The following is a 13,252-nucleotide window of genomic DNA, read 5'->3' as shown; positions in this document are numbered from 1 at the left end:
ATTTTTTATAATTTTTTTGTATGCTTCAATAACTTCTGTACCATAACGTTCGAATAGAATTTGGTTTTTAAAAATATATTATATGAGAAAAAGGGCATATATAAACAGATAAATGTCTTCAAAACTGACGAAAAGTGAGATATAATGATTTTTATTTTTAAAATAATAAACTAATATGTTTCTTTTTTTTGTAGAATTCAGGAATTCTACTCTAGGAATTTCCTTGAATCGAGTATCACCAATGATAACTTCAGATAAATCGATTTTGCAGAAATCTTTTCAGAATCAATATTCCGTAGTCAGACCTGGTATTCTTTCTGTAACAGTCCTAGAAGCTATAGATTTAAGTCTTCCACCTGGTATTTCTTCACCAGAGCCAGTATCGTCTTCAGAAAGGCATTCTTATGCAATGGATGAAAAAAATGAGTCTCATGGCCGTTCTTTGTCTTTTCCGTATCTCGTTCTTGAGTTTGATAGGAACCAAGTTTTGGTTGATGCTTTGGCTGGATCCAGTACAGTTTGTCATCCTCGATGGGAGTATAAAGTAAATTTGTAAGAATTAGATTTATATAATTAGAGCTTTTTGATGTATCTAATGTTAGTTATATAGCGATGTTTTAAAGCCTTCTCAGCTTTCTATTCAGTGTTATTTGCGTCAAACTCAAATACAGAAAGGAGATGGTTCTGGGAATTATATATATTTAGGTGGAATAAAATTTTTTCCTAGTTTTTCTGAAATTGTAAGTTAACATTTTAGTTTTTTAATCCTTATTCTTTTTTTAAAATAGTCATTTATGGATGAATGGATGCCTATCCATAATGGAACTGGGCAAATAAGGTTGCAAGTCGCTTATAAGTCAAATAAGGTTTAACTTTTTTTAATTTGTGTGCTCTTTGTAACATTTTATAGAATTCTGTTACAATAGATTCATTTAAATTGCTTAAAGTTGTAGGTAGAGGCTCATTTGGGAAGGTATATTTATTGTTTATATGATGATGTATTAATTTTTAAAAAGGTATTACAAGTACGGAAAATTGTAAGTTTTTATTTTTTATGAAAATTTTTAATACTTAATTCAGGATACCTCGCGCATTTATGCTCTTAAAACAATTAGAAAGGCACATATTGTTTCACGGTCTGAAGTAAATCATACTTTAGCTGAACGTACTGTTCTTGCTCAAATTGATAATCCTTTTATTGTTCCTTTGAAATTTTCTTTTCAAACGTCTGAGAAACTTTATTTGGTTCTTGCTTTTATTAATGGTGGTGAGCTTTTTTATCATCTTCAACGTGAAGGACATTTTGATCTTTATCGGTCAAGATTTTACGCTGCAGAGCTTCTTTGTGCATTAGAGTGTTTGCATAGTTTTAATGTGATTTATCGGTAAAAGATTCTATTGATAGTGGTGTTATTAATATTTTAAAGTGATTTAAAGCCTGAAAATATTTTATTAGATTATATTGGTCATATTGCTTTATGTGATTTTGGTTTATGTAAATTGAATATGACGGAATCCGAAAAAACGAATAGTATAATTTCTCTATTTCGGTTAAATAGTGCTAATTTTTAAGCATTTTGCGGTACACCAGAGTACTTGGCACCTGAACTTTTATTGGGTCAGGGATATACTAAGGCTGTAGATTGGTGGACATTGGGTGTTCTCCTATATGAAATGCTTACTGGACTTCCTCCATTTTATAATGAAAATACAAATGAAATGTACCGCAAAATTTTACAAGATCCTTTAAAATTCCCAGATGATATTGACAAAGATGCAAGGAGCCTATTAACAGGCCTTTTAATACGTAATCCTGAGAAAAGACTGGGTAATACTGGCGCTTCAGAGATTAAATCCCATCCTTTTTTTTCTAGTATCGATTGGAAGAAATTATATGCAAAAAAGATACAGCCTCCATTTAAACCAAATGTGGAAAATGCTGTTGATACAAGCAATTTTGATCAAGAGTTTACAAACGAAACACCTATTGATTCTGTTGTAGATGATTCACATTTATCTGAAACAATTCAGCGAAAATTTCAGAATTGGAGCTATCACGGGTCAAATGTAATTGATAATTGTAATAATGCGGTTAATGAGGGTCTTGGGAATGTTAGGGAATAGTTAGGGAATAAGCATTGGTTGAATATATGGAATAAAATACTAAAATGGTGAATATAAATCTGCGATTTAATGATTTGAGCTGTTAATGAATATTTGTGTCAAACTGGTTTTGCTGCTTTAGCTTGTTTTTGTGTCTTCATGTGTATTTTTGGGTTTTTGTATGAGTTATATCTACCATTTTTCTTTCCATAGCTCTTTATTATATCCTTCTGTCAGCTTTTCATCTTCGCCATATTTTTTTTGCCATTCACTAAATCCTCCTCGAAGTACATAGACATTCTATACAACAATAAGGCTTCTTATAAACAAGAATGATAAGATACTGGTAATTCTTTTTTCTGTAGATTTTCTGTATTTTGTTGTACTTTTTGTGTTTCTAAAAATAATTTAGCTCCTGCAGGCCCTCTGTATCTTATAAATATATTTTCATTACATAAAAACAAATGGTACCTTTTCTGAGAAAGAGAACAGTAAAATACTACTTCTTTTGCATTTCTTGTTTTTTGAACGAGATTTAAAATATCTGATGGAAGTTGGTATGACGGAATATGTAGTGCACCTTTAATATGCCCACCAATAAAATCCTCTTCTCGCACATCTACAATGACTAATTTCTCTTTATTTTCTGAATTTTTAAGTTTTAAAGAAAGTCTTTCAGGTTCAAGATATTCTAAGCTTTGCATCAGTATGGATATTTCATTTCGTTGTCATGGTGATATTTTAAAGTTATTTGTTTATTTTGGAAATATTTTGGAAATAACTCTTTATTATAAAATGGTAATAAAAAATATTGAAAATAAATGAATAATGATTTACATTTTAAGGATTCTTCAAATAGTGCTTACAAAGAGGCATTTTCATTGTTTGATAAGCGTGGAAAAGGCACTATTTCCCGTGATTGCATTGGAGATCTTTTGAGAGCTGTTGGGCAGAATCCTACGTTGTCAGAGATTTCAGAGATTGAAGAATCTATTCCAGAAGACAGTATTTCACTTTTTGCTTTACTTTTGTATAAACAGTTGGATAGTTGGTTTTGATACTTTTCTTCGTGTTTTAAATAGGCCAAATGGATTTCGTTCTGTAGGTGACCATGCAGATTTTATTCGTGGGTTTCAAGTGTTTGATAAGGAGTCCACTGGGCTTATAGGCGTTGGAGAACTTCGATATAGTGAAGATGACACTTTTTTTTTTTTACTGATTTAAGTAGTATTGACAAATCTTGGAGAAAAGCTATCAGACGATGAAGTTGATGAGTTGTTAAAGGATATTAATACTAAGGATGGTGTAGTGAATTATGGGGGTTAGTTTTCTTAAGTGTTTTGGATATACGGTTTAATTTAATTTAGAGTTTGTAAAGATGATTCTGTCTAATTAACATTAACATGTTACTGGGTAAACATGAATAGTGCTTCTTTAAGAATAGTACATAAATAGTGTATTTTCTAAAGATGTATGCATGTTTTTATTTTAATACTTTTTAATGGGCTTTATGCTATTATACTGTTTATTTTGTGTAAATTTTATTTGAAATGCTATGATTATTGATTTAGATTAGAAATTTCTATAATAGTAATTGTATTAGTTTTTTTTTGGCTCAAGTTCTTTAGCAGTGATATATGAATTTCCAATTAAAAAATCTGATATTTTTTCTAAAATAATTATATATATAATTAAGAAATTTCCTATACAAAATGTAGAAATAGTAGAGCCTATTTCAAACCAGCTTCCTTCATTTTTAACAAGATAGAAAAAATTTAAGGTTAAAATGTCAGACATTGTTAATACAATCATGAATAACGTTGAAGGAGGAATCTCTAATTTACGATTAAGAATTCCCAAATTAGCTGATATGATTATAAATGGGATTAAAAGTTTAAATAGTAAAATAGTTGCTTGAAAAAACGGATTAAATATGACGATTAATCTATAAACTGAGTCTAAAGAAAAAGATGATACAGATGCAATGTTTCCTGTCCCAAAAAATGCTTCTTGGATAAAAAAAAGATAAAACAATGATGTTCTTAGATTTTCTGAAAATAATTTTCTGTTTTTTTTGAATTCTGCATTTTTATCTTGAGCTTTTGTTAGTCTAACTTTATGTTCCATTTCGACCCATAATACTAAAATACTAAAAAAGCATACATAGAAAAGAGCCTCGTATGAAATAGAAAGAATAATAAAAATAGGTGAGAACATTAAAAAAATTATGAAAAGTTTATGAACGTAGTATGTTTTTTTTCTTACTAGTAGTGGAACTAACAATGATAAAACTATAATTAGTAAGATATTAGGTAAATTCTTGAAAATTTTTTATACCTAAAATCATCCATCCAAGTACTTGATTCCCAAATGGTAAACCTTTTTTAGCACGCAATGATAATACACTTAAATGTGTTACTATCATTGAAAGGATAAGTAACCCTAACTATAATAAAGTTATATTAATGTAATTTTAAAAGTACATATGTTTGTATATACTTGAAAACTAATGATAACTTTAGGCATTTTAGATATAATTTTACGTTTTTTTATTAACGAGTCTCCAAAAATTAAATATATAATTCCAGATAAAAGCATAAAAAAGCCTCCTGTTAAACTAATATAATTAATTGTTGTTTTTTTCAAAAAGATGAGTACATTAGAGCTAAATTCTCTTTTTTTACTGTATCAAGTAAAGTAAAAATGCTTATTGTTAAAGAATTTAGTATCCATAGAAAAACTAATGTTTTGTTGTTTTGAACAAATTTAATACCATATGTTAAGGGCCAAAATGAAATTAGAATAAAATATCCTGTGAAAATTTTCCTTTGAGAATATCCAATGACCTAAAGTTATTAAGATCATAATGTTGTATGGTATAACCTTACTATAGATTCTAAAAGACTTGAATATATTATAAAATCTAGAAAAAAAAATGCATTTTTATATGATTTTTTTATGTTTCTAGAAAAAAGTTCTAAACATTTATAAATAATTCTTCTATTAATAAAAATATGTTCCCAGAAAAAGATAGGGAAGACAATGTAAGCACAATAGAATAGAGGCGATTTTTCCACATATATTAATGTAAACAGGCCAAATAAAATGGACAAAAATACTGCAGATGAAAAAAAAGTTCTTTTAGTTTGATAAATATCTTTTGGAATATAAGAATTAATCATTTGAATAAACATAAATACTATCCAACCGACGTATCCTAGTGTAATAATTGAATGCAAAAATAGTCTGTCGTATCTAAAAAATGTGAAATTATCAGTTGATCTTGGATTTAGCTTACGTTTGAAAATAATTTAAGCCAGCTAAACATAATTCTATCATTTCTTTAGAGAGTTTGATTGCTTTATCATATTCATAGTTATCGATAAGAGTTTCGATTCTGTTTTTATAGATATCTAAATTATGTGTTTTGTTATTTAAATGTTTAAATGGTTTAAATGCAATTTTTGTTGAAGATTTTAGTTCTGTAATTGTATTAAAAATCAAAATAAAGAGAATATTTTAATGTTACCATGTTTCATTTTATATTGTTCAGCTATTTGTAAAGCGTTTGTGAGAGCGATTTGACTTTTAATATTAGGAGAACACGATAAATAATCTAGAGGTAATCGTCCGACAGAATTCATAGGAAAATTTAGTCCAACAAGATAGGCCTAATTATTTTAATATATTTTTTATTAAATTAGATAAATACCATAAGTGGTGCAATGTCTGCTTGAAGAACATCTATACGTTTTACTATGTTAACAGACCAATTTTTTGAAAAATTATCATGACCTGTAACATTTAGCTTATCAGGTTTGTTTATGCCAGGACCCCAGACGATTAAAGGTGTGCGAGTATTATCTGGATGACCATCTCCATGACTTCCTAGATTACTCATTCCATGATCAGATGTAAATATCCATGCAGTTTTATCATCATTGTAATAGTTTTCTACAAGTTTTACAATTTTTTTGAGACCTGTATCTACAACTTTAATATTATTTAGATATTCTTTTGAATATGGACGATATGAATGCCCTGCTGTGTCTAATCCAAGCAAATGGAGGAAAAATACTATTTTATCTTGTGATAGTGCTTTTTTTATAGTTTTATTTGATGTAGAGTTTTTAAATAATTCTGTTACTTTATCAAACACCCATGTATCTAAGATAGTAGAATCTTTAATTACTTGTAAATATGAGTATATTTTACGATTAAAAAAAGTACTTTTAGAAAAATCCTCCATCTTTTTTTCATACATAAATGTTTCAACTCGTGAAACATCAGATGCACCGTATGCAAACATAGGTAAAATATCAGGGGAGCCAAAAGACCATGTATGACGCGATTGATTAAAAATAGAATCGAAGTTAACAGGGTTGGTTTTCCAACCTATGCATAAAACATTAGTATTTATTTAAGTGTTTTTTTATTTCTATGCCTCTAGTTATTGCACTAACATCTTCATAAAAACCCGCTATAATAGCAACATGTCCTGGTCTAGATTCTGTTGGAACACGAGTATGAGATACTCCAAAACAGCCTTTATCAAGTACTATTGAATGTAAAAATGGCGCAAACGTTTCATATGTATTTGTCTCAATGTTTAAATGTGATTCGAATAATTTATCTGCTCTTAGACCATCTCCTAAAATAATATATTTTTAAAAATAAAAACTTTAAAGAAATTAGCAAACCAATTATAAGAAAAAGTCTTTTTGCGGGGGTATGACTTTCGACTTTGAATTGTTGCATTCCATGGACCAATGGTGATGTAAAATAGATATCAAAGATAGATCGAAGATAAATAAGATGAAATAGGACTCCTATAATTAGTATGGTTTTTCGAGAAAAACAGGACATTATGAATTATTTATATTTTTGTGTTTTATATGAATTATTTTTTTTGAAAAAGTAAAATATTTATTATTAAAATTGTAAATAAAAATTAATAGAATTTCTGATATAATTTTTTTTGTAAATTTGAAATTGTAATAGTTTTTTATATGAAATTTAAAATAAATTTTGCTTTTTTTTTTGCTTTTTTTTTGAAAAATGATATTGGATTCATTTGGAAATGAGATTTGTAATGAAATTTTCAAGTATTGAAATAAAATATAATTTTAATTTTAAATCATAATTTTTATGTCGTGTAATAATTTTGGTATTTTTGGAATTCTTGAGTATTATTAAATTAGAAGTTTGAAGAATTATAGAAAATATTTATAAAAATATAAAAAATTTGATGTTTATTTGATACTTATATTAGTATAATATATTTAACTTTATGTTATATTTCTATGAATTTTTTTTTTGTAAACTTTAACTTAATAGATGAGTATTTTGTATGGTTAATAATAAAAGTTTCTTGTTTTTACGTGTTTTAAAAATACTATTTTGGGCTCTAATTGTTTTTGTTTACTCTTATTGTTTTAAGATTTTTTTAATACTTAATAAAATGAAATTATAGACTTTAGAATAGATTAGAATGTTTATTTTGAAAAAAATAATATTTGAATTATTTAAAACAGTTTTATGTATTACAATCATTTGATTTTTGTAACATTTTTGATAATGTTTTTAGTTAGTTCTGTTATTAATATTTTAATGTTAAATATTTTAGTAAATTTATAGAATATTTATTTTGTTTGTATGTTATTTTTTAATAAAAAGATTTTTTAAAAAAAAAAACTTAATATTTTAAAATTTAATAAAGGTTAATTAAATAATTTCTTTTTAGTGTTTTGAAATAAATTTGCAAAAAAAAAAAAATAAAATTAAATGTTTTCTTTTTATTGTTATATAAATGTGTAATATTTAGTATATTTTATAGGGTTGTTTTAATATGTAAAGTATTAGATCTTTTTATAATGTTCTATTTTATTTATTTTTAAAATTTAAAAATTTTGGGTTTAATTTTTCAATATTAAAAATCCATTTTATTTTTTTAACCTTAAAATAATAAAAAGATTATATGTAAGATCTCATTCGCAATTTCTATAAAAAACATTTAAAAATAATGAAATTTGTTTTCAATATTATTATTATTATTAAATGTTTTTTTTTTTAAATTTGCAATACATATTACTATACATATTATTATACTACTGAAACTGAAATAATAGAACTTAATTTTTATGTTCACATTCGTCTACGTTTCATTTCTTTCACGATAGAAACCAAATAACGTATATTAGTTCTAAAACGTTTCCTATGTCGTTCACTACGCAAACGGTTTCTTTTTTTTGTAGGTTTTTCATAAAATTTACCTAATCTTTCTTCTTGTCGTACATTATTTTGTTTTAGAAGAATATCTAAAGATTTCCATGATGAAATAACATCCTGATTTCTTACTTCTCGAGAGGCTGCTCGGCGATAAATATATAATTTCTGGAATTTATTTCCTAAAATTTCTTCATTATTTAAAGAGTTAATCATTTCAAAAGGAAATGATAAATGTTTATTTGTATTTTCTGACAATAAATTAGGTTTAATTGTCTTTAAACGAGATTTGTTATAAGATGGTTCATGTGTTTTCTTCTGAGTAACAGATATTTTTATATTTTTTGAATCCTTTTCTTCGCACTTAAATGGAATTAGAGTTAAATGTCTTATTGTTTTGCTGAAACATTTTTTTATTAATAAGATTTTTTTTCTTGGTCTCCATAATATAAAGTTTTCATGTAAAAAATAATTTGAAATTTTGTAATTGAAAATATTTTTTGACATTATTTTTATATTAATCATTTTTAACTGTTTTCTTGAAAAAAGTATTTAGTTTTCTTAAAGTTATGTTTTTTATAGATTTTTGAATCGTTTCGAAATTTATGATTTAATAAAAATTTCAAGAGTTGTTATACTTTGAGCAATAATCAGGGAATTCTGGAAAGATATTTCTGTCTAATACTTACAGAGTTATGTATCATTCACAACAGTTACCTTATAGTTCAAGTAAGTTTTGTTGAATATGTAAATTATAAATTTTATTATATTTTTTAGATTCAGTATATGGATATCAAGGGTATCAAACATATCAACAGAATTTGCAAGCACCTTCCGGTTATGTTCCTGGTGTAGCACAAACTCAACCTTCAGGATATGGGCTTCCTCAGAATATATCAAAAATCGATTTTAATGCACCTATTATTCATTTTGGAGCAAATGCCGATCAAGTAAAATCTCAGGCTGCCATTATTACATCTGCACCCGTGCTTATACCAAGAGTTGCAGTTCCTCGTGATCCTCCGAATTTTTTACAGCCGCTTACCGTAGAGCAACAAATTAAAACATTATTCATTGGTTCTATTCCTGATTATCTGGATGATTTTTGGATTGATAAAATGTTGAAGGTATTCTTTGTCTTTTTAAATATTTATTTTAATATTTTTAAGTCTGTTGCAAAGCTGAAAGAATGGAAAAGAGCTAGTAATGCTACAGGTTCTTTTCGGAATTTCGGATTTGCTGAATATGAAGATTTTGAACATGTACAAAGGGCAATTATAGTTTTAGAAGATTTGACTATTCCTTCTTTAAAAAGAGATAGTGAAGGTTGTAAAATAATGGTAAAATAGTTTTTTTTTCATTTTATAGTTGATAATTAGTTAAGGTTGTAGTTGATCAGAAAACTCGAGACTATTTAAGTGAATGGAATGAAACAAGAGAAAATAAGAATCCGGTAAATGTTTTTCTTTTAACGAATTTCTAATTTTGATGTATTGAAGCAACGGGAACAGAGTCTTGTTATGCAAGCTAAAAGTAATCTTATTAAAGTTCTTGAAGATTTTAAGGATCCTAATAAACGTGATTTGAAGAAAGTTTCTTCTGATGATAGGTTTAAAGAAATGCAAACTTCTGAAAATAAGGAGGGGTCCAAAATGTTTACTTCAGCACTTAACGTTGATGATGAATTAGAAGATATACCTGCTGAACAACGTGAAGCTGTTGCTCGTGAAATTTCTTCTTTTAGAGAAAGATCTGCAAGAAGAGAATATGAAAAGTTAAAGAGAGAAGAAGAGGTTGAGAGAAGAAAGCTAGAGTTTGAAAGAATGGCTAAGTTATCTGTTCCTACAAAACCTGCTTCTCAGATAAAGAATTCTGTTAATCAAAGAATGAAAAATGAGAATTCTCAACTTTTAACAGATTCTGTTAATGATCGTAGGTCTAACCAAATCATTAAAGATTATCAAAAACCAATAACATTTGTATTAAAAGAAATTAATGGTTATACTCGAAATCATGAAGATGAATTGGATAATACAAGGTCTTGTGAAGAAATAGAAAAAGAAAGAAAAAATAAAAAACAAAAAGAGCTTGAAATTGCATTTTATGAAGTAATGTTACTTTATTTTTTACGTTAATCCTTACAATGTCTAGAGAGAAAAAAGGTGGTTAAATAGAGAAAAGTCTCGAACATCTGCATTGGAGCGGGAAATGAACAGAGATAAAGAAGAAGTGTCTCGTGAAGCCAAAGATAGAGAAATTATGTCTCGTCGACTTGCTGAATGGGATGATGATTTAGAGGCTGAAAGGGCTACTGAAGAATATTATAAAGATAGATCATCATGGTTACGGCATAGGATTGTATTTCGCAGTAGAGAAATGGAAATGGATGCACGTGACCGTAGTTTAGAAGAACGCCAAGAAGCAGAGAAATCTAAAGTTAATACTAATGCTAATTTTCTTCCTAAAAAGCATGTTATAGAACATACACTTGTCGAGTCTGGAATTAATAAAGATATTGGACCTATTAAACTTACTTTTAACTCTTTAAAGAAGCAAATAGATGTTCCGAAAAGAGTTGTTTCTGAAGTAGAAAAACTACTGGAAGATGATGATGATCTTTATACTAGAAATAAAAAACGAATATTATTACCTCTTGACTATGAGGATGTAGAAACAGTTGAAGATAATGAAACTAGGATTAAAAGAATTAAAGATATTGTTGCATTTGTTCCATCTGAAAAAGAAGGGTTATGGAGCTGGCCAATTAAATGGGATTTGTTAACTAATGTAAGATTTTTTTAATTAAAACATTTTAATGAAGTATTAGTCTATTATTGAAGATAAAATTCAGCCATTTGTTGCAAAAAAGATTGTCGAATATGTTGGAGTTCAAGAAGATGACTTAATTAAATTTATTATAGATCATTTATTAAAAAGAGGTAGTGCTGAAGAACTTGCAAAGGAGTTAGAAATGGCTATGGATGAAGAAGCTGAATTGTTTGTTAATAAAATATATAGATATGTCATTGTTATATTAGAAACCATTATATAGTTAAAAAAGTAGTTTTTTACTATTATTGTGATTATGTTTGGTAGTTGATAGTTTTGAATTATTTACATTTTGTTTTGATTTTATAATTTTAGGGTTATTTATAGTTTACTCTAGTAAGTTTATATTTACAGTATTTAAAGAATCAATCGCCCATTTGGGGTAATCCTTTTTTCTTTTAGAATATAAACGATTGAACGCTTTTTTGACAAAAGTAGGGAATTGGTCATGAATAATTGCATTTCTTATTTCCTTCATTAAGTTTAATTGATAGTGAACATTGTGAATCGTTAGTAGATGAGCAAAAACTTATATTTGTTAAAATAAAAAGTACCAATTACGATATTCTACCTGTTTCTTTGCATACAATATGGTGAATATACGCTCTTGTTATTCCCCATTCATCGGATTTACAACAAGGACATTTACAATCTCTATCGATAGGATTATAATCGTTTGCGAAACATTTATTACGAAGATTTAAAACACCGTATGGTGTAAGTGCATTACCAAAACGCTAAAAGATTAAAAAGAAAAAAGTATGTATTAATACTTACTGCTGTTCGTGTAGGATATACACAATCAAATTGATCAATTCCTAGTGCGACATTAACAATGAGATCTTCTGTGTAGCCCTAAATAAATTAGATGATAAATCATTTTGTATGTTGTTTTTTACAACTCCCATTAGATATCTTGGTTTGTTGGAAGGTAATAAATTTGTACAGATTGAAACAATTTTATACATTTGAGATTTTTCTTCGCCACCGCTTAGTCCGCCTATAGCTATTCCAGGTGTTTCTCTTTTTATAATTTCTAAGCAAGATGTTGTCCTTAATTCTTCATCAAGCCCTCCTTGGACAATTCCATAAAGACTTTGTTTTTCTGGATATTTATTTGCTGCAATACAACGATCGAGCCAGCGTATAGTTCTCCACATTGCTTCTTTCACTCTTTCTAAAGGGCTAAGAGAATGAACAACGTCGTCCAACTGCATTATGATATCTGAACCAATACTATTTTGTAAAGAAATAGAATGTTCTGGTGTAAGAAGCATAACAGATCCATCATGAGGACTATGGAATTCAACTCCTTCTTCTGTAACTCGAGATAGTTTTAAAAGGGAAACCATTTGAAAACTTATATGCATTAGTTAGATGTATTTAGGTTTATGAATCATAAATAGTACCCTCCGCTATCTGTTAATAGATTATGAGGCCATCCTTGAAATACGTGAGCTCCACCTATCATATCAAGAACCGATTGTCCTGGACGAAGACCGAGATGGTATGTATTGTTAAGCATAAGTCGACAACCAAGATGTCCTAGTTGTTGAGGTGTGATACCTTTTAATGTTGCCTAAAAAATTTAATTAAATTTATTATTTCTAGAGAAATTAACTTGTGTGCCTAAAGTTTTTAAAAGTGTTTTTTATAAAAAATGAGCTCTACCAACTGGCATAAATACGGGAGTTTCAACACTTCCATGTGATAGTGTAAGAAGACCTGCTCTTGCTTTTGACACTGAACATTCGTGTATAATATCAAAAGTTAGTCCTTTAGGAAGCATAGTAATAAACGTAAAGAATATTTGTCATTTATAGAAATTGTTTTTTAGATTGGTAATTTTTGATGTATTAATATATTATAAGATAAAAATCTTATTCTTGAATGTCCATTTGGCGCAATGGTAGCGCATTCCTCTCCTAATTGTTAGAAGGAAAGGTTGCGGGTTCGAGTCCCGTAATGGATGGGTCTTTGGTTTATTAAGAATTAAGTTTAGTATTTATGTAAGGGTAAGAGTAGGGTTTAGGCAAAGTTATTCGTGCAATTATATTATTATTTAATATATGAATATGTTTATTATTATACGTTA

The 13,252-nt window shown here is 27.7% G+C and overlaps 7 protein-coding genes and 1 non-coding gene across 8 annotated transcripts; 4 read left to right on the top strand and 4 right to left on the bottom strand.

Annotated features, from left to right (window-relative positions):
* Nucleotides 1–112: 112 nt before the first annotated feature.
* On the top strand, nucleotides 113–2,124 carry T551_02242 (uncharacterized protein; the record flags this gene model as incomplete). Its single annotated transcript, XM_018374505.1, has 9 exons — nucleotides 113–134; nucleotides 195–552; nucleotides 611–740; nucleotides 789–866; nucleotides 911–973; nucleotides 1,017–1,037; nucleotides 1,081–1,385; nucleotides 1,428–1,531; nucleotides 1,574–2,124. The coding sequence occupies 9 exons, from the start codon at nucleotides 113–115 to the stop codon at nucleotides 2,122–2,124; spliced, it is 1,632 nt and encodes a 543-aa protein (XP_018229457.1).
* Nucleotides 2,125–2,295: 171 nt separating this feature from the next.
* Nucleotides 2,296–2,807, bottom strand: T551_02241 (phosphatase YCH1; the record flags this gene model as incomplete). Its single annotated transcript, XM_018374504.1, has 3 exons — nucleotides 2,296–2,403; nucleotides 2,448–2,535; nucleotides 2,575–2,807. The coding sequence occupies 3 exons, from the start codon at nucleotides 2,805–2,807 to the stop codon at nucleotides 2,296–2,298; spliced, it is 429 nt and encodes a 142-aa protein (XP_018229456.1).
* Nucleotides 2,808–2,924: 117 nt separating this feature from the next.
* T551_02240 (uncharacterized protein) lies at nucleotides 2,925–3,499 on the top strand (the record flags this gene model as incomplete). The annotated part of the gene is made up of 4 exons (XM_018374503.1): nucleotides 2,925–3,108; nucleotides 3,152–3,292; nucleotides 3,332–3,424; nucleotides 3,471–3,499. 4 exons carry the CDS (start codon nucleotides 2,925–2,927, stop codon nucleotides 3,497–3,499), a joined length of 447 nt encoding a protein of 148 aa, XP_018229455.1.
* Nucleotides 3,500–3,702: 203 nt separating this feature from the next.
* Nucleotides 3,703–6,969, bottom strand: T551_02239 (mannose-ethanolamine phosphotransferase MCD4; the record flags this gene model as incomplete). Its single annotated transcript, XM_018374502.1, has 10 exons — nucleotides 3,703–4,394; nucleotides 4,441–4,549; nucleotides 4,603–4,720; nucleotides 4,762–4,949; nucleotides 4,992–5,358; nucleotides 5,402–5,585; nucleotides 5,633–5,774; nucleotides 5,816–6,498; nucleotides 6,548–6,754; nucleotides 6,804–6,969. The coding sequence occupies 10 exons, from the start codon at nucleotides 6,967–6,969 to the stop codon at nucleotides 3,703–3,705; spliced, it is 2,856 nt and encodes a 951-aa protein (XP_018229454.1).
* Nucleotides 6,970–8,247: 1,278 nt separating this feature from the next.
* On the bottom strand, nucleotides 8,248–8,835 carry T551_02238 (mitochondrial 37S ribosomal protein MRP21; the record flags this gene model as incomplete). The annotated part of the gene is made up of 1 exon (XM_018374501.1): nucleotides 8,248–8,835. One exon carries the CDS (start codon nucleotides 8,833–8,835, stop codon nucleotides 8,248–8,250), a length of 588 nt encoding a protein of 195 aa, XP_018229453.1.
* A 188-nt stretch (nucleotides 8,836–9,023) lies between these two features.
* T551_02237 (uncharacterized protein) lies at nucleotides 9,024–11,380 on the top strand (the record flags this gene model as incomplete). Its single annotated transcript, XM_018374500.1, has 7 exons — nucleotides 9,024–9,057; nucleotides 9,106–9,455; nucleotides 9,498–9,668; nucleotides 9,713–9,781; nucleotides 9,828–10,436; nucleotides 10,480–11,115; nucleotides 11,156–11,380. The coding sequence occupies 7 exons, from the start codon at nucleotides 9,024–9,026 to the stop codon at nucleotides 11,378–11,380; spliced, it is 2,094 nt and encodes a 697-aa protein (XP_018229452.1).
* A 105-nt stretch (nucleotides 11,381–11,485) lies between these two features.
* Nucleotides 11,486–12,946, bottom strand: T551_02236 (queuine tRNA-ribosyltransferase; the record flags this gene model as incomplete). Its single annotated transcript, XM_018374499.1, has 7 exons — nucleotides 11,486–11,685; nucleotides 11,729–11,894; nucleotides 11,935–12,012; nucleotides 12,057–12,516; nucleotides 12,567–12,736; nucleotides 12,779–12,786; nucleotides 12,829–12,946. The coding sequence occupies 7 exons, from the start codon at nucleotides 12,944–12,946 to the stop codon at nucleotides 11,486–11,488; spliced, it is 1,200 nt and encodes a 399-aa protein (XP_018229451.1).
* Nucleotides 12,947–13,049: 103 nt separating this feature from the next.
* T551_05026 lies at nucleotides 13,050–13,129 on the top strand. The gene has a single exon. It is a non-coding gene; the product is annotated as a tRNA-Arg (tRNA).
* The last annotated feature ends 123 nt before the right edge of the window (nucleotides 13,130–13,252 follow it).

The sequence above is a fragment of the Pneumocystis jirovecii genome, assembly GCF_001477535.1.
Source record: "Pneumocystis jirovecii RU7 chromosome Unknown supercont1.9, whole genome shotgun sequence".
Lineage (NCBI taxonomy): Eukaryota > Fungi > Ascomycota > Pneumocystomycetes > Pneumocystales > Pneumocystaceae > Pneumocystis > Pneumocystis jirovecii.
Note: the sequence above shows the minus strand (reverse complement) of the source record. Positions and strands in the feature narration are given on the sequence as shown.